The 20,706-nt window shown below is 38.6% G+C and overlaps 2 protein-coding genes across 5 annotated transcripts in view; one reads left to right on the top strand and one right to left on the bottom strand.

The window, feature by feature from the left end:
• Window positions 1-13,870, bottom strand: part of LOC126203557 (uncharacterized) — a 40,967-nt gene extending 27,097 nt beyond the window's left edge. For all 3 annotated transcript variants that reach the window (XM_049937880.1, XM_049937881.1, XM_049937879.1), the window contains exon 1: window positions 13,786-13,870. The gene's annotated coding sequence lies outside the window, so the exon portion shown is untranslated. The remainder of the gene's footprint in view (window positions 1-13,785) is intronic.
• Window positions 13,871-14,077: 207 nt separating this feature from the next.
• On the top strand, window positions 14,078-20,190 carry LOC126203559 (protein lethal(2)essential for life-like). Of its 2 annotated transcripts, none has more exons than XM_049937882.1 (4): window positions 14,078-14,216; window positions 14,856-15,065; window positions 15,156-15,377; window positions 19,948-20,190. In XM_049937882.1, the coding sequence occupies exons 2-4, from the start codon at window positions 14,856-14,858 to the stop codon at window positions 20,062-20,064; spliced, it is 549 nt and encodes a 182-aa protein (XP_049793839.1). In that variant the 5' UTR covers window positions 14,078-14,216; the 3' UTR covers window positions 20,065-20,190. The 2 variants fall into 2 exon arrangements, with proteins under 2 accessions (XP_049793839.1, XP_049793840.1); XM_049937883.1 differs by having other exon boundaries at window positions 14,102-14,122.
• Window positions 20,191-20,706: the final 516 nt, after the last annotated feature.

Consider the following 20,706-nt stretch of genomic DNA (forward strand, 5'->3'; position numbering starts at 1 on the left):
GGACAGAGGCATGTCGCGGCGAGGAAAAGGTGTGAGGCGTGGAACATTCTGCAGTGGTAAGGATTGTGTTTGTAAAGTATACTACTTGATCATCAATGCAACTTGTACACATGTTGCAGTCTCATAGAACTGAAACCGGTTCTCTGAGATTGCAGACGTGTGTGCAAGTTGCATTTGCGTGAGTGCGTGTGCGCATCTGTGTATACTGCTGACAAAAGCCTTAATGGCCAAAAGCTATAATTTTGTGAATCTTTTTGTTGTGCCTATCGCGACTCAGCATCTCCACTATATGGTGAGTAGCAACTTTCCTCCTCTGGTATTGTTACATTCCATCCTGGATTTTCCATTGTTTGATCATCAATGCAGAAGAAATGGTGCTCATTGAAAGTGACCAGTGAGGAGTAGAACCACCAGCCAGCTTTGGAAAGCTGCCAGTTGGTTGGATGCACAGATGGGACAGGCGTTAGCAAACAATTGACACATGAGAGACGGTCACTCGAGCGTGTGCTGGAGAGAACGGACCACTCAAGATGACGAGCACGCTGAGCAGTATAGATTGAAAGGTTCAAGAGGGAAAAAGGCATGCATGGACTTGGAAAAAAATGTGGGTGAAGTTAAAAGGTGAAACCGGGGACGGAAAGACAGACAGCAACACCTTGAAGCTGGGTGTGGAAGGAAATGGTGTGACTATAGATGTCGTCTCGAATGAGTGACATGACACCCTCATGAGCCGGAATCCCAGGCTAAGGGGGAAGGTAAAAGGGACTGAAGTGAAGCACAGGAGGTAAAAGCAATTGTGAGGACGTAATTTTGTTTCCTGGAGGCAGAAAACCACTGGACAGTATGATCGCATGAGGAACTGTAATTTAACACTATTGGATCTGATGCCGCAAATGTTCGATTGGAGAATAACCATATCCAATGATGCACAGGAGATGGGCCAAGTAAGGGGACAGTCACCGCAGTGGCTTCCTAGTGCCAGAACTCAAAAGTGAACATTGATCAGGTTGAGAAGCTGGAAGATCCTGATACATTAGTTTAACAGAGGCATTTGTATTCACCTTCGGTTGGCCAGCGGATTGGTTGTTGGCGGTGTGTCCTCAGTGAAACGGGTGAGGGTATTGCATGGTGACACTGTTGAAGAGAACACTGAGGTGGAGAAGGGGAAGATCATTTGGCTTTGTTTGACTGCTTAGAACCTTGGCGTTTGTCAGGCGCAGATTCGGACATTCGCTGGCTAGATGTGTGCAGAAAGTCATTACAGGAGTACTCCTTTCTAGACTTCCAGGCTTCTGTTTGAGAGGCATGCTATTTTGCTGGTGCAGGCGAACGTTTGTTGGTATGGTGTGCACACATAGCAGGTAAAGATGAGCCAATTTTACAACGGTGGCACTAAACTTGAAGTCTCAAGTCTGCATAGCCATGTCCTTCATGGGTGGGGGTGTACGGAGAACTGTACTACAACTGTCAGAGGGTTGTGTGCAAGGTTTGCAGCTAGCCAGCATTTTCCGAGCAATGTGAGTAGGAACTTTTTCCTTCACCCAGAAATCCCGAACAGCTCCCTCACTAAGGTAGATAGGATAGTCACAGGATGGAATAAGTTGATACAGTGAAGGGAAGGAGGTGGACACTCACCCTAATGAGCGTCCCTGCTACAAGTTATGCATTTGGCTGCATTTTCATAAGATTTATAGCAACAAGTGGGAGTCAGGATATATGAACTAACAGTAACAGCTTCGCAGCCAGTCTTAATTTTTGATGGAAGTACCTCAAGGTCAAATGTAAACTAATACTTTATCAACCCTTATCATGACACAGTGAACTGCAGTCATTCCCTGGTCAGATAGACATACCGTCATTTCAGTCTTGGTCAGGCCATCAAGCAGCCAACTATATGGCACCACGGGAGAAAATTAGAGTGCAGTGAATCTCTACTTTAACAGTATAGCTGTGGGGAAGTGTTGCATTACACTGTTTATGCACTTGAAAAGCACTATCCGTCTCCAAAAGCAAGCTCCCACTACGCAACCAAGGGCAGAGCTTCACAGGACCAGCAACGGCGTCTACACCCTTCTTAACAACAAATGGATGAACTGTCGTGAAAGTGTGAACATCTTCCATTTGTGACACCACAAGGTATCGGGGTGCAGCCGGGAGAGGCGTCGATTCTTTCATCTCAACCCATTAATGTCTTTGAGATGAGGAATTCATCACGGAGAAATGCTCCATGATTGCCAGCATCTTCATGACACGCTCCTTCCTACTGGGGTTCCTCCCTGACGGGCGGCTGGTCCAACTTAGGTGATTGTTCACACCTCCTGGATTCCAGACAAAGGGACTAATTGGCGTAGAGAAAGGTACCAGCTTAGGCCATCACCCCTCCCTGAGTCTGGCCTTTACCAGGGGTAAGTATGAGCCCTAGTTGTCGACATGGAGCTGGGAATTATGCATTACCCCATCATCTTTTACATGTCAAACGCATGGGCTGACCATCAGATATGCACAGGGAGGAAGAAGAAGAGAGACGTCAAATGCCAAAATGGAGGAAGGGTAAGAAAAGGAAGGACACGAAAAGAAAGGTGGATGGACAAGATGAATGCATACACAGTTTCATCAAGAACTTCGGTTTCCCAATGCTCCCCAAGGAAAAAAAAAAAAACTTTATTGCTCGAAGCAGCACACTCGTCGAAGATTATCTAGGAACAGAACAGCGATTGGAAGTGGACCAACAGCAGTAATCAAAACGTTACTTCACTTCAGTTTGTTACCTACTTGGATACTAAGGAATTTTGCATGTGTTTCATATGATGTGAAACTACATGTATTACATATTTTGAATAGCGCAATATGAATTTTACAACAACAGAAGTAGCACGAGGAAACTGCAATCCAATAGGTAGTTTTTACTTCAACTATTTATTTTCATTGTATAATGATGACAAATCCCAAACCCCGTAATGATATCAAACGATGGATGAATAAATAAATAAACTGTGGGATGTTATACTATGTTTCAGAACTAGAAGACCCATTATTTAGCAAAAGGAGGAAACAGTTCTGCCTAATTCCTAAATAGTCTCCTTCTGCCTTTTGCTAGGTGAAGGATGCTTTAATCCTATGTCCAATGTTGTAGTTTTTCTGTCTCTGGGTGCTTGATTGTAATTTGGATTGAGTAGCTGACTCAAAGCAAGGAGGTTTGATCAGAATTTAATATGTTATTGCTCACAAGGTCATTAGATAATGAGCACTTAAGTTTTGATTGTACATAAAAATGCATAGATAGTATCAGACTAAAGATTGTAGGATACCAGCAGTAATACTCAGCACAATATGCGTTGCACACTTTATTAACAATCTGTCTCATACACATCCGTACATGAGCATCGTCTACTATGCACTGCCACCTCACTGTTCGTGAAAGACCTTTCTCAGTGCCTTATCAAGACATTCCCATCATGGTTGAGATCTATATCAGTGTGGACGCAGTCAGATGTGCACGACAGGCAGCGTTGTGGCTGGCTTGAATGTGGGACATGGCCGGTCTGTTTCTCAGTGAAATGTGGGTGTCATACGAATACTGTATTGCTTGTATTGGACCAAGTGTGCAGCACGGTGGAGAGGGCTCGGCAGGCACAGAGAGTGCAAAGGAGGTTTCTTCGTCAAGCAAGGTACCATTCAAGGGTTCTGTAGTGGAACAAGTTGGTGAGAGTTCATGTCAATCATCTTGGAGTGGCCTGGGATGAGGTGTAGTCATCCCGCAGTATCCACACCAGCTCCAGGCGGGTGATGGAAATGGTCGTCAGTGTACCATGTAATAGGACCTTAAGGTCTGTACCCTAGGCTGATGACTGAGTGGGTCCAAGTATGGAGGATACAAGGTGGCCCTTATGAAGTCGTCCTGCAATATGACATAATCACACTGTGCCATATCCTTGTGGACAAAGACCTACGGTGTTGACTGCAGTGTTTGTGGCGTGGCGCTAATTGTGCAAATATGCTGGCGTAACCAATGAACGAGTGATGAGAGGTCCATCTGAATGGGATCTGTAGTACTTGTGTAAAGTCTGCTGGCAGGGGGAGACGTTCGCCTCATAGTACCTGTGCCAGCAATACCTGCAGGTCATCCTTGCATGCTGTTCATATGGCATGTAGAATCCACAGAAGGCCCGATGACTCGCCATCAGGGCTACTTTCATCCTGTGCCACCTCTCCATGAGCCCATTACTCTGTGGGTGATAAGCAGTAGTGGGCATGTGCAATATTCCGCAGAGGCAGCACAGTGTGTTAAAGAGGCTGGCCTCAAACTGATGGCCCTGATCAGTCAGACAGTTTCTTGTAGAAAAACCAGAGCATCTGAAGTTCAACGTCAAGTACTTGTTGCACAACTGTACCGATAGCGGAATTGCACAAATCAAGTCATGAGAGTCAATTGGGCTTTGGGACAGGGGTGTGCCAAAGTTACAGCACGCGCTAAGCACTACTTGGCACTTCAAAATGTATTCGCCATCTCTGAAGTCCACTGAATTTTCTCTTGCCCTGTTTGTCCATGTCTGACATAGCGTTCAACAGAGGCACCTATTGCTCAGTCACATGAGGCAGGTGGTCACGGTAGAAATCTTGAATTCCTATGAGGTGCTGTAGGTCATGAGGAAGATTGCTCACCATAGAGATAAGCTCCTCCTACGTTGGTAGCCCTGTACCACCGAGGAACAGGCATTCATTTGATGTTTTTGAAAATCCAGCCTGGATTATTGTGTTCCAACGATGTGGCCACCCCACATCGATTGGTCCTCCACACCAATTTCTGAAGACAACAGTACAAGGACTGCAGTGAAGGATGTGCAGTCTGCTACTTGGGTGATTAAATAAGTGTGCAACATTCAGCAGTATAACATTTATGCGGCTAACAGTGGCCTTTTCACATCTCAACAATAGTTGCCTACTCCCAATCTATTATTAGAGTTTGAGAGAAACACCACATCTGGCCGCAGCTCCGATAAGCAATGCCCTAAACTATGTATGAAAGCGTATTCGCATATCCCGTGTTACGCGCTGGATTGAAGCAACTGCTAACCGTTTAAACACAACTAGCTGTTGCATAAGGCAATAAAAGATGTGACTCTTCACATGGTATGGTTGTTGGGCCATTTCGACTGGCTGCTGTGGCAGGGAGGGGCGCCGTCTCCTTTGGCAGCAGTTGGGTGCACACCATCTCCTTCGGCGGCAGTCAGGCAAAATCGTGTTGTCTCTGTTTCTGTTGCCGTTCTGCAACATCTGCAAATGTGGCGAGAAAAGATGACTGCCATTACTAAGGATTTCATTAACACACTGTTGACCACACAAAATCTTAGCACAAAAAAATTGTTCAAGCGGCAAGCAACTAGTCGAATCGCATGCTCAGAATGAATTGCATACCAAAGATGTGGTTCAGTCGAAGCTCTAGTAAAAGAGTATCTAACTAGTTGGGTAGTGTGGAAATGTTGAACACTGCACTGACTCGCAGTATCCGCATGGTTATTCTGTGGCAAGTGCTGGACATGTCAAGCAGGTATTTTCTGGCCGGGCGAGCTGCATCCTGGGCATGTCTTAATGCAAAACAACAAAATTGTATGGCACTGTCAGTTAATTGTCAGCATCAGAACAATGTTTGGTAACGTTTGTTGTGATGTTTACACATGTCAGGCTTTTGGTAGACCACCACTATAGATACTTTCCCCAGTGAGATGTATGGATAGCACTACCAATGTATACGACATGATTTTGGTGTAATAATACTTTATTAATAATTTTTGTGAACATTTCTCATGGAGAAACAAGAGTCTGGTTAAAAATACTTTTAAATGGATAAGAAGAGTCTTGATTGCAATACAATGTTTATTTACGATTTCCTGTTTTGGTTACAATGTGACCAAAACTGGTAACCATTGTAAATTAATATACTGTGGCCAGGGCTGTTCTTAATCGATTTTTTTTTAGCTTTATTAATACCACATAATGCAAAATACATCCAAATGGCAGCGAGAGCTAAACCCGACTGAAGTCTAAAGACACTACACTAGTCAATCTGCAGTCCCTGGTCATAGGTGTTGCATCACTAGCTGCCACACAAATATTTTATTCATTACCACATACTTGCAAGGTGTTTCAATACTGTTACCTATGACAAATCCTATATCATATCACTATACCTGTATATAGTAAGATACCAGAATGCTTATAAACTGAAACAAAAATGTGGAAGAATCTACTGTGTCCTTTTCACAGAAATCATACCAAAATATTTCTCCGACAACTTAAGGGAGCCACAGAAGACCTTAAACTTGACGGCCACACTGAAATTTGAACACTGTTCCTTTAAAATGGGAGACCAGTACCATAATCGATGTATAACATAGTTTGGTAAGTAACTTATAAAATTAGTATTTGTATTATTAACATATTTATGTATAGATCATTTTAAATTGACATAGGACTTGTCCCAATAGAGTTGGATATGAGCTTTTGAATAGTATATTAATGCTTTTGGTCAATAGTCAATATATGTGATATGAGGAAGAAAAGCAGGCCAACAATAATCTGTCATCCAATACATAGAATCGAGTGCAAATTCACTAAAAATTGTAAGTATCAACAAAAAAGAACACTAGTGCTGAAACCATGTCTCTATACAAATGATAGCATAAGCAGTTTTATTTTTCTGCAAGATATCATATTTTTCTATGAGTAAATCTTTAATCAACACACTAAGAAACACTCTGAGCCATATATTCTGATGAGAAAGGGAACCATCAGGGATTAGAATCAAATTCGATATTAGCTATGTAATAACTAGATATTGCTAGTTATGATAATTACATACTGATAGTTTTCTGTCAAAGTTATGTTTAGACCCACACGCAATAGCAATTGCATCATATTACCATACATAAACAGAATCTAAAATTTTCAACATGCTATTACTTTCCTTTAGTGCACCAACACCAGTGCCAAAGTGTTCACATGAGGGCTAAAAATTTTACTACATATGGTGGGGGGGGGGGGGGGGGCTGATTTCATGTTGTTGTCAATGTTGTTTAAGCTGTTAGTCACAAGTTTCCTGCATAACTAGTCACAGCCCAACGATTCTTATCGAATATTCCTCTTTCACTTCTACATCTACGCGATTGCTCTGCTATTCACAATTAAGTGCCTGGCAGAGGGTTCAATGAACCACCTTCAAGCTGTCTCTCTACCGTTCCACTCTTGAATGAAGCACGGGAAAAACAAGCGCTTTTTCTGTACAAGCCCCGATTTCTCTTATTTTATAGTGATGAGCATTTCTCCCTATGTAGATGGGTGCCAACAGAATGTTTTAGCAATCGGAGGAGAAAAATGGTGATTGAAATTTCATGAGAAGATCCCGTCGCAGCGAAAAACGCCTTTGTTTTAATGATTGCCACTCCAATTCACATGTCATGTCTGCGGAACTATCTCCTCTATTTTGCGATAGTATAAAACAAGCTGTCCTTCTTTGAATTCTTTAAATATCATCCGTCAGTCCCACCTGATACGGATCCCACAGCAATACTCCAGAACAGGGCGGACAAGTGTAGTGTAAGCAGTCTAGTAGATCTGTTGCACACTCTAAGTGTTCTGTCAACGAATCGCAGTCTTTGTTTTGCTCTACCCACAACATTATCTATGTGATTGTTCCAATTTTGCAAATGTAATTCCTAAGTATTTAGTTGAATTTACAGCCTTCAGATTTGTGTGACTTATCATGTAATCAAAATTCAGCCAATTTAGTACTCATGTGAATAACTTCACACTTTTCTTTATTCAGGGTCAATTGCCACTTTTTGCACCGTACAGATATCTTACCTAAATCATTTTGCAATTCATTTTGGTCATCTGACGACTTTGTAAGACTGTTTCATTGCGCAAATAATCCAAGAAGGCTACTCAGATTGTCTCCTGTCGTTAATATAGATCAGGAACAACAGAGGGCTTATAACACTTCCTTGGGGAATGCTGGATATTACTTCTGTTTTACTTGATGACTTTCCATCTATTACTATGAACAGTGATCTTTCTGACAGGAAATCATGAATCTAGTCACAAAAGTGAGGCGATATTCCATAGGCACACAGTGTGGTTAGAGGATGCTTGTGAGGAATGGTGTCGAAAGCCCTCTGAAAATCTAAAAATATGGAGTCAATTTGACATCCTCTGTCGATAGCACTCATTACTTCATCAGTATAAAGAGCTAGTTGTGTTCCACAAGAACGATATTTTCTGAATCCGTGCTGACTTGTCTGTTAGTAAATCGTTTTCTTCGAGGTACTTCATAATGTTCGAATACAGTATATGTTCCAAAACCCTACTGCAAATCGACGTTAGTGATATGGGCCTATAATTCAGCAGATTACTCCTATTTCCATTTTGGGCATTGGTGTGTCTTGAGTAACTTTCAAGTCTAATCTTTCAGAAACATTGCAAAATAGTTATGAACCAAAGGAAAGTAAGTGCATAATTCTAATGAGTTCCATGCACCATGAGAAACAGATGAAACAACTGGAGAAGAAATGAAGTATGAGATGATAACCCAGTAAGATGTATACCATCTTTGTACTTCTAAATGAAACTTTAAATGCAATTGACAATAAAGAGCATATTTCTGCAATTTTTCTAATTGTCCCAAAGGTATTTAATGTCATAAGCCAGGACCTCTTGCTCATGGATCATTCCACCTCAAAGGAACCAATATTTAGAAATGTCCCCACTCTACCGTCTCCAATCCTATGTTTTATATGGCCTTTGATGGTTATACACCGAGTTTCAGCCCAGTATCCTCAGTGTTTGAATTTTTAGGGGATTTTAAAGACAGACTACTCACCTTCACATAACATATGAGGGCGCAAATGTGCCAAATTTGTTAGGCTTTTTAAATAGTTGTAGCAAACATCTGTTGATTTTCTTTTACATAGACAACTTTTTACACTGTAACACACCATGGCAAAAATTAGGTATTTAGCCACACCTAAATATAGATATAAGCCTCCTAAATGGCTAAAAAAATTCATCACATTATTCTGAGAGCCAAGGTTTGACCGACAGTTGCTACTTTTCATATGAGCCAATCATACCAAAATGTCAAAGAGTTATTCCTACCTACGATACCTATATATGGATCAGATTTAATTAACATTGGATGCCTAGATGAAAAGATAGGCATCTGCAAAGTTGGCAAAGATTTTCTATATGCAAATTTTAGGGTACTTTTGGGTGGAGTAGGGAGGGGCAATATCTCAACTGTGCCTTGTTATATCATTACTTTCTTGCCACAGATGAAAAAAGCATGCTTTAAGCTTTGAAAGATATATTGTTTAATTTCTGGATCTTGCTTATTGATGAGTAAGAATACCTATCAAAGGTAGGGAAAATGGACTATCAATAAATACAAAAAATTAATACTATTTGAAGTAAATCAAAGACGTGTAATTGTAGTATTAAAATTTGCCTATGGTTTAGAAATGTAACTACACTAATAAGAAGTATTTTACATTGTTTTACAGTATAGAATATAAATACAATAAAACCTCAGAAAATGCTTTTAAGATTATAAAATCTAGATCATCATAATGGAATGATATGTTGCTTTAGAATGTTTTAACCCTACAACACATGATGGTGCATATATGCATTGTCACTTAGTTTCCATCGGCCTCGGCATTATAAAGCAGTAGTAGTTTTTTTAAGGCTCTATCTTCACAACAGTAATACATTACTGGAATCACCTCTTTCAATAGTTGCTTTCATAATTGGCAATTTTCACAGTGTCGATGTTCTGTGCGGTGTAATCTTCAATGTTGATGTTGCACAATCTTATTGTTGAGTAGTGTTTGAATAATCAGTAATCATTGTTGTAGGTGAAGTTAAGCACTAAAGCAATGTTTTGATAGCCTCATTTGTATATTTTATATACAACCAAGACTGAATATGCTACGCTTCAAACCTGGATATTCCTGAGCTTTCACAATTGCTTGCTGACGTAAAACTATTGTATGAAATTTGTACCAGATGTAGACTTGGAGTGGCCGAAAGAGAATCATTCCACCATTAATTATATTGAAGGATTTTGCTGACAATTAATAATTTGTTGTTCAAAATACCGTGAAATGATTTCATTAGGAGAATAATCAGGCCACACTACATTCATTTGTTGTCTATTTTGGTGTCAAAGAATGACAGAGTATTAGCAATTTATGATCAGCAACTGTCTTTGTCATGATACCAATATTGCCCATGCTTTTCAAAGAAAGTTAATAGCACATTTAAAGACAAAGACTGAAAACATTAAGAACATTTATTATTTTAGTGATGGTTCAGCTGCTCAGCATAAGAATTTCAACTATTTCATCAATTTATGTCTGCACGAAAAGGATTTCGGCATCACTGCCGAATGGAATTTTTCTGGAGCAAGCCACAGTAAATTGCTTGTGATGGCATTGGGGGAACATCAAAAAGACTAGCATTCTGTGCTAGTCTACAGAGGCCCTTAGATGAATCCATATGATTTGTTCAAATTCTGTGAAGATAGTATTCCAGGCATAAAGTTTTTTTTTTGTAGGCCTACTACAAGATAGTATTCCAGGCATAAAGTTTTTTTTTATGTACGCCTACTACAAGAAGCAACTGAAAAAATTCAGCCTGATCAAGAAACAATGCTCACCATGTAACTTAAAATATCTGGAACAAGAGAAAAACCATCAATTTAAGATAATTAATTGCAATCAGCTCAGAGTAAGCAGTTTTTCCAATGATGCTACATCATTCACAGTTAATGCCTTCGAAGCAAATGATGAAATTCCAGCAATCTCAATTGCAAGTTTACAACCAGGACAATATGGTGCATTTATGTTTGACAATTTTTGTGGGTTGTAAATGTGTGTTAAGTTTCATGTGAATAACAAGATGTTCTCGTCAGCTTTGTGCAACCACACAGTTCTGCTCATTCCTTCCACTGCCCAACCCCTAAAGACACTTGCTGGATTGTGGGGCAAGATATTTTCATGACTTTAGATACCCCACCAACATCATTATCAGGAAGACAATACAGTTATCCACAAGCTGTCCTTGATAAAATTGTAGAACTGTTTAACCAAAAATGAAGCTGACTCTTTATTATTTCTGTTTTGGAAATTTGCTGTATTTGTGTATTATACTTAATTTTATGGCATGTGTTTAAGAAATGTCTGAAACTGATTTATATACTTGAATAAAAAAAAATAATTATGGGACTTAATGAGCAAAATATTTCATTTTTCAATCTTCTTTAAGTGCTAAAATAATAATTTTTAAAAAAATACTCATACTCATCAAAATACAAGATCCATAAATTAAACAATATAGCTTTCAAAGCTTAAAGCATGCTCTTTTCATCTATAGCAATGGAGGGGGGGGGGGGGGGGGGGAGAGGATTGAACAAGACACATTTGACATACTGCACCCCCCCCCCCCCAAAAAAACCCTAAAATTTGCACACAGAAAATTCTGGCTAATTTTGCAGATGCATATCTTTTCATCTAGGCATCCAATGTTAATTAAATTTGATCCATATATAGGCATCATGGGTAGAAATAATTCTGTTAAGTTTTGGTGTGATTGGTTCATATGGTAAGCAGCACAAACCTTAGCTCTCAGAATAGTGCAACAAATTTTCTCACCACTTCAGAGGCTTGTATCTATATTCAGGTGTGCCTAAATCCCTAATTTTTGCAATTGTGTGATACAGAAAAAAATTTGCCTGTGTATATTAAAGATAATGACCAAATGTTTGCTAGAACTTTCAAAAAAAAAAAAAAGCCTAGCAGATTTGGTACATTCGCACTTAAATATGTGATGTGAAGATGAGAAGCCTCTCTTTAAAAGCCCCTAAAAATTCAACCACTGAAGACACCGATCTGAAATTTGGTATATAACCATCGAAGACTATAAAGAACTTTCACACCAAACTTCATTAGATTTGGAGAGGTCAATTGGGGATGAAACTGCTGTTGCTTCCAGTGCAGCTTCAGCTGCCAGAGGCTGCAGTCGTGCACGCGCTTGTGTGTGTCGCCTGTTTTCGACAAAGGCCTTGTTGGATGAAATCTTCTACTGTGACAGTCTTTTTGTTGTGACTGTGTTCTTAAGTATGGCATATCACAAGGCTCCATTTTGGGACTACTTTTGTTTTTGCTCTACATAAATGATCTGGAACCAGCCAGCCCACATCACAAGTATATTAAATTTGCTGATGACACAAACGTGTTAGTCAAAGGAGCAACTGAACAACAGCTGCAACATGAAATCAATACTTCACCTCAGATATTACAAACTGGTTCTCAGCAAATAATCTAATAACAAATATTAAAAGAAAAAGTTACCATAAATCTACTTACAGTACAGAATAAGCACCCATTAAACCCAACCTGCAGAATTACCAGAAAGTTGGAAAATGTAAATGCTACAAAGTTTCTTGGTCTATGGATCCGGGAGGATCTGAGATGGGTAATCAATAAACAAACACCATTTGTTACTATACAAAAATTCTATCATGCTGCACATCAAAGTAAACAACAAAAAATTCGTACTTTGCCAAAGCAGAAGCCCTACTGTGATACAGCATAATCTTCTGGTGAAACTCAAGTGCTAAAACAGTTGTTTCACAATGCAAAAGAGAAATGTATTGGAAAGGGCAGTTCCCAGAAGTACATGCATAAAGAACCAGAATATCATATAAATCATTTTCATCATGATGTATAAACTGTAAATATCTTTTAACTTTCAAATGTGTGTATCATACAAAAATCTGCAGTTGTAAACTATTATCACAAACACACTGCAAAACTATAAACTTTTTAAACTACATTAATTGTGCTAAATTCATAAGTAGAGTATGACAAAGTGTACATCTGTGTCTTTTGTGGAAAAAAAGATGATGTAAACTATGATCACCGATGCGGTAACAATGGTACACATATACTGCTTTTTCGTGTTCTTGGTAGTAGCAGCCATCCACTTCTTGTGGTTCAATCACAGTATGAATTAAACAGATTACGTACAATTGTGAGTATGTAATAATTTGCTTCGAGCTTCTTGTATATGCACTCCTATATATTTGTAATCGATACTCAACCAAAAGGAGAGAATTTCTGAAAATGCTTGGAAAGAGACCAGTCAATCGTCAATTACTTCGGAGAGATGACAAACTCAAAAAATCCGTGGACAGACTATCCGAGCAGCTAAAAGATGAAAGTGTGAAGCAAAATGCGGTGACTAATAAGAGAATTCAGTGCTGCGAGTGTAATTATAGGTCACTGTGTGTTTTTTACAAATGCTCCAAGTTTGTGTGTCTCAAAAAAAAAAATCCAGTTTCATTTAAAATGACTGCATGATGTAGCTTTATGCGTTACAGATAAATGTTAAAAAGAAATTGCAGAGACACTCAGTTAACTTACAAGTTTTCTTTCGTGGTTTATACTTAAGTCTCCGTGCTACCCGAATGTGATTTTCTTAAATTTTTGCCATTACGCAGTTCTTGTGAAACAATAACATAGCGTTAATTCGATTTTCACATTGTCATGCAATATTCACACTTCGTAATCATTGTGTTCTTGAACGTAAATGTTGGACTTATTTTCTAATTGCATTAGTAAAATAAACAAAAATTTACTATAATATATGTATACACAACATAATTAAATAAGACGCCTTTAGTTATCAACAACAACGCGTGATACAAAACAATTATTCGTAATTACTTACAATGGTTAGATATACGCCTCTTAGATAGCAAAGGTTTTCAGAATGACTATATCCTTGTATTATAATTCATTTAGGAATCCTTAATGGGCCTATAGCATAAGACAAAACCCTACCTCGCCAGTTAGAAGTACGGCCTTACAATAAAACCTTAACAGAATAGGATACAAGCAAGTTCCGGGCTCCCGCCACTATTCAAAACACAGAGTTAACGACATCGATAGCTCGAAAACACTGCAAAGAGCTTGATCTTTCCAGACGGCTCCGCCCATTTGGATGTCAGAGGTGTCGAGAACATTCTCGTACAAAGCCGCTGGATATTTAAAAGCGCCGACTACGCGTAAGTACATCGCAGATCGAAGTTGTGTGTGCGAGTGTGAGATACGTACTACGTCGTTTCTCCTGCTCTGATTGTTGTGGTTCTTAACAGAAAGGTAAGGGCTTTATGTAATTCGCAGATGTGGGTTTGTTTTAATAGTTAGCGCTATCTTACAAGCACACATGTTTGTCGCTGATAAATTTATTATTTGAGAATTTTATTCTCATTGTGAGAAGTGCAGTTGTGTTGAAGGGAAACGGTATGGTTATTAAGTTCGTCAATTTCTCGAATGATCGTAGTGTTCTAAATTTAAGCGTAATTTGAAGAAACTTGTTGCTCAGCCGCGAAAGAAATGTAACTGAATATTTCAAATTAGAGAAGTAATTTAGTTTTCAAACATTAGAATAGTTTCCAAACAACGATCAGCGAAGATATGTGTGGTCGCCTTTAAAAATTAATACTGGAAAGATGAAGTACACTGAATGTAATATTGTATGTACATGTTAATTTACGTAGGCCTTAAAACCTTCAAGATAACTAGCGCTTTTCCTGGAATGTGAGGAAACTTCCTTGATCAGACGAAGGGGTATGTGGTTTGTTAAAAGATGATTTTGGAAAAAGCGCAAATTACGCGTGGTTGCATCGTGCGATGAAATAAATAAATTTATTATGAATAGACGGGGTATAATTCGATTGGCGTATGTGTAAATAACTTACCTGCTGTGGTCTTATTAAATTTTTTTTCTCTCCTCAGATGGCCCTTGTTCGTGAACTATTCGACGAACTAAATCGCCCAATGTATCTGTTTGATCAGAATTTTGGGCTTGGGATGTTGGGTGATGACCTACTGATGCCACGCACAGCTACAGTGCCTTTGCTGTCTGGTTACTACCGTCCGTGGCGTCATGTTGCAACGAGGCACAGCGGTACATCAAACATTCAGAATACAAAAAGCGATTTTAAGGTGTGGAACTCGATTGTTAGTTGTTAATGACCATCTTTAGTTGAAATTGGCCCACACTGAGTAGAAACTTGCTTTGTCTGTTTGTTACAGGTGAGTCTTGATGTGCAGCAATTCAAGCCAGAGGAAATAAATGTTAAAATGGTTGACGATTTCGTCGTCGTTGAAGGAAAACACGAGGAGAGACAGGATGAGCACGGTTTTATTTCCAGACAGTTTACTCGCAGATACAAGCTACCAAATGATGTTGAACCAGAGGCAGTAACGTCAAAACTTTCCTCTGATGGTGTTCTTACCATTACAGCTCCAAAGAAGGTAAGTTGTTTTTGTATGCTCTGTTTTCATCACAATGTGTAACATGTCTTTCTGTTGCGTGGGGCTAGGAATGCTTTCTTTTTCGTATGTAACTGTCTTGATTTTTATCTATCACAAATACTATCAGGAATAAAAAAAATGTAAAAATAATTTATAGGGTCGTGCAGGTTTTTGTGGATATAACGTTTCGTACGTGTCACAATAAGAAAATCTATTAAATCTGAGTACAGAATGGTTAAATCAGTCAAAAGTTATGAATTTTTAAGAGACTGCTCAAAGACATCAACTGGATAGATAGTTGAAATACTTCTGACTCAAATGGAAAATACAGAGGTTTCGTAAATAAAGTTACTTCCGCTAGTTTTTCCCGAAAGGGAACTCAAATCAGGCAGAAGCCTAAAAATAAACCATGGGTTGCACAAGGAATAAAAATATTATTTGGGAAAAAAAGGAGACTTTGTTTACTCCATAGGAACAGCTCTGATATTAGCATTGTTTTACATTATAAAGAAAACTTATGTTGCAACCTATTGATTGAATACACTGTTACTTACAACTTGGGGGCTATCATGTTTGGCAAACTTTGCAATGGAGTATTTGAGACCAGTCTTTACGAACAACTTCTGTAAAATGTCAGTGACATTCATGTCTCCCAAAGAAGTAGCAGCCTTCATAAAATTAAGTATCTCGTTAAGCTTCTGACAGCAAATAATGTATTATTGTAGTTCTGGTTTCTTAATGGTTCTGACAAGGGAAAAGCTATGTACACATACATTGAGAATGTACTTAATTCATTAGATAACAAAGTAGAGGCTACTGGCATTTTATGTGGCCTGTCAAAATCCTTCGATTTTGACTCACAGCGTTCTCTTACATAAATTAAGTCTTTGGTGTCACTGGCACTGCTGTGAAAAGTCTGAGTCATATCTAACGGGGAAATAAAGGATGTCATTGTGACCTACCTGGGCAGTAAGCAGTCTGCCTTTAATATCTGATTGGGAATTAATTACATGTAGTATTCAACATTCCATCTTGGGTCCATTGCTTTTTCTTGTTTGCATTAATGACCTCTTACTTGTTCCGTTTCTAGATAAGTTTGTTTTGTTTGCAGATGATATATACGTTACATGTAGAAATGGCTAGTGATAAAACTTTTCACTGACATTGATAAATGGTTAGAGCTAATTCAATGTCATTGAACTTTGAAAAGATGCACTATATGTCCTTCAAAACCTATAAGGCATAGTCCAATGAATTCAGGTAGACTAGGAAAAAAATTTACCTTCATAGTCTTGAATGTTACTAAATTTACCATATGTTAAAATGAAACACGAAGAAACACATTTTCGCTTTCACCAAAAAAATTTCTGCTCAGAGATACAGCCCTCCAAAGATGACATTGTGCACACCATTTTTGAAGATGTGAAGTTTGGCAAAAATTTTAAAATCCTGTATATCTGGAACAGTTCTAGATTCCCCCCCCCCACCCCCCTTATTCTTCCAAAAGTCAATCCATAATTTTACCATACAGTTCAAACCTGCTTCATTATCACATAACAGGCTCATAAAAATCAAAACCTAGCCTTACTTAACATTAACATAATTTTAGTTTTGAAGGATGAGAAAGAGACTCTTAAAATGTGTTCCACTGCTTCAGTGTCTTCCTTTGACATTTTGATGCCTTCCTGTTAAAACAGTAGGAACTGGAGCACTTCGAAATTTAAAAACATAGTGAACAGACTCATGGCATTCTTGCTGCCCTTCAGCTTGAAACCTGTATCCAGCAGCTGCTGCTCCATGTGGTAGCATCAAGTTCACTACAATTTCGTTTAACTCATAACTGGTCTCTGCAATCCACCAGTCACAGTTGTACACACACGCCTCAGACATCATCCTCATATTGTGAATCTGAATATTATTCTGCTGTTTCTGATGTGTTAGCCAAACGAACAAAATTTCTTCTTTCTCCCTCTTTAAAGTGCGAGCAATATGAGTTCTCCCATAACTTAGTCCAAAAAATGCGTTTTCTGAATTCATTTCAAAGGAGTACTTTGTTTGGGCCATCCCCCCCCCCCCCCCCTCCGCTCACAGAATTCTTAGATTTCCTCCTTCGACAAATGAATGAGGGCTGTGAATGCTTTCCCATGACCAGTTGCACTGTATACATAGTCAGTTGGCACAAGCACCTTACTCAATTCAAACAGCTGGTAACGATTTTTAAAATGACTTGGAGCACCATCAGAAATAATGATCCCTGCCCCTGTTTGCAGTTGAAGAATTTTTTGCATTGCTAGCCTACATGTGCCGAGTCATGTCATATGTCATCACTTAACTGCAACACTTGTGGTCTGGGTTTAAAAATGTCACTCCTTAAAAATTGAAACCTTGTTATTTCTCCAATTATACCCTTGTACTTCGTGTGGGATAGTTACAGACCAGTTCTCAGCAAAATCACAGTGAAGAACTAAACAGTTTGTCAGCCTGTACACACCCTTTCACTTCTGCAATGTGTTGTTGCAATTTCTTCAGATGGTGGTGTGGTACTGCTTTCACCAACAATTTACCAAGTTCATAAATGAAGCTGTTAAAGGCAACAGTTTTCTTAATTAGTTTATTTTCCTCCCATGTCACATGTAGTTTCTGCAGAGTTACCTGCTACATGTTCCAGGTCAAGTGTCTGTGAAGACAGTATTCCCTTTCCAGGGCAGTCACCACATTCTTGAAACAAACAAGTCTCTCGCTTTGTCACAGACTAATAACTTTACATGCCCAACCAACGTTGTCATATGTCATGTGCTCCAGTAAGTTCTTCAAAGTTACCACATAAAGTTCAAAATTTGTGCAGCACACAGACAATTCTAGGTCGTTGTGGAACTATCCACTTAGGTTGTAGTGCAGAAAATTTTGATCTTCCTATATGTGAAGTTGTGTAGTTGCTCTTATAAATTGCAAAAGTTTATTTGATACTGAGTCATGTAACTCTTCACTTTCACAACTTTTTGACATTCTACCTTTAAGAGTTGTAGTGTCTCTTTTGTTGGCACTCTGGTGAGAACAGTCTCATTTATGAAACTTCCTGGCAGATTAAAACTGTGTGCCCGACCGAGACTCGAACTCGGGACCTTTGCCTTTCGTGGGCAAGTGCTCTACCAACTGAGCTACCGAAGCACGACTCACGCCCGGTACCCACAGCTTTACTTCTGCCAGTTCTCAGTCCCGAGTTCGAGTCTCGGTCGGGCACACAGTTTTAATCTGCCAGGAAGTTTCATATCAGCGCACACTCCGCTGCAGAGTGAAAATCTCATTCTGGAAGTCTCATTTATCTTGCAGATAAAATGACTGCACTATTTGACTTGAACTGATTCTACAGGATGACCATAATTCCTTGCAAGAATGCTTTGAATCATTTTCTTCTGAAGATAGAACTTCTACTTTGAAGAGTGTGGTTAGTTTTGCTGTAGTGTATTCATCCATAGCTTTAGTAATTTCTCTGCACGTTCTTGATGCATAGAGTTTATGACTAGATCTCACTAACCATGGTTTCTTAACAGGACTAACACCTACCTCTGTAGGTGACTCTGTAGGTGATTGATTCTTCTTCTACTGATGCAAAATCTGCACCATGGGATGCCTAACCTTGTTCAGATACTATTCTGTCAAAACATTTGGAACACAAAGTTGTCACTAGAAACATCTTCACTTTGTAGCCCCAGCCAGAAGACATTTCAAATAGTCCTATTCACACAAGACAATGCAACTGTGTCAACTGGCAAATTCCTCACGAAAACACAGAACTCGCTGGATGGTGTCAGATTTCTTAGAAGCCTCTTCGATAAACAAATTAGTACTGAACAACTAAAATACAGAAACCTGCAGTGAACAACCACAACAAAGAAACAATAACTTCAACAAAGACAATAGAAATAAACATTGTAACAAAAAATTAGTAAGAAACAACTTCAGTGAAGTCACACTACTCTTGAAAGTTAAAAGAAAGATTTATTTATTTATTTATTTTTTTTTTTTAATTTTTTTTTTTTTTTTAAAGTAAAACCTATCCAACTTTTGTGGTGTGAAATTCAAGAACATCGTGTAGAAACCTTTCAAGGAACTTTGTATTCTAACCACTGTTCACAGTATATTTATTCCTTAATGAAATTTGTTGCGAGTAATATCTCAGTTTTCAAGCAATAGATAAATACTAAGGAAAAAAGCAATTAACATAAATACCTAAAGTCCCTTACCTTGGTCTGGAAAGGGGTCCAATATTCAGGAACACACACTTTTCAACAATATTGCCAGCAACCATTAAAAACTTAGTTTCAGATATCATAAGTGCACAACTATGTTTTATTTTGACTGTATTGGCTCTGTAAATATTAGCAATTGCAGTTCAATGTAGTCATCTATTTTGACAATCTCCCGACAAATGATCAGAATAGTGAGTATTATATTCATCTGTTTTTATAAAAACTTTCACGTGTTCGACACCCACGAGAATCATCTCACTTTTGGGTGTATGGAACAAAATGTGAACCTAATCTATTCTAATGCAATGTATGTCTTTCAGCAACTGCCTCCAGCAGACTCGAAAGAGAGGGTCATTCAAATTGTGCAGACCAACAAACCTGCCTTGAGATCTGCACCTGGAAATGATGGTGACAAACAGGAGAAGATGGAACAATAATTAAAAAAAAAAAATTCATTAAGCAACTGTAAACATTAAATTTAGAGACTGAAATAAGTTTGAATTCTCATATTTGCATTTCTTTGTATTCCTTTGTATTCTAAGTAATAAAGAACTTCTTCTCAACTTAAAGATTCTTAATCAACCTTACAAAAGCCACAGTTACAAGTAATGGAATCTCAGATGTTAAATGCACTTAAGAAAGGATTGAAATACATTTTGTTTATATTAAGATTTTCCAGTGGGCAAACAGTGATAGTCTTGCTATGTATGTTCAGTTAATCAGCAAAAAGAATGTGAATTTGAAGTGTATATTGTTGTGCACTGAAAATAATTTTAAGTGATTAGGTATCATTTTTGTATTCAGTAGTTCAAATGTAGGACATGAACTTTACTTTGAACTTTGCTTGTTACCTACCTTCTTGCAAAGACATACACAGCAGCAAAAGCAGATTGATTAGACAAAGGGGGGGGGGGGGGCAATTGTGTTAGAAGACATCCCTTTGCCACATGCTTGTGTGTGGCATAGTAGTATATGGTGTAGACCCAGGTATAAAGTTGTAAGGTCATTGCACAAACTGCAAGGTAAATTTCCAACACTTGAGTGTTAAAGTATGCTTCAGTCAAGCTTTGTGTTACAGC

This window comes from Schistocerca nitens, chromosome 9, assembly GCF_023898315.1.
Source record: "Schistocerca nitens isolate TAMUIC-IGC-003100 chromosome 9, iqSchNite1.1, whole genome shotgun sequence".
In the NCBI taxonomy this organism is placed as follows: domain Eukaryota; kingdom Metazoa; phylum Arthropoda; class Insecta; order Orthoptera; family Acrididae; genus Schistocerca; species Schistocerca nitens.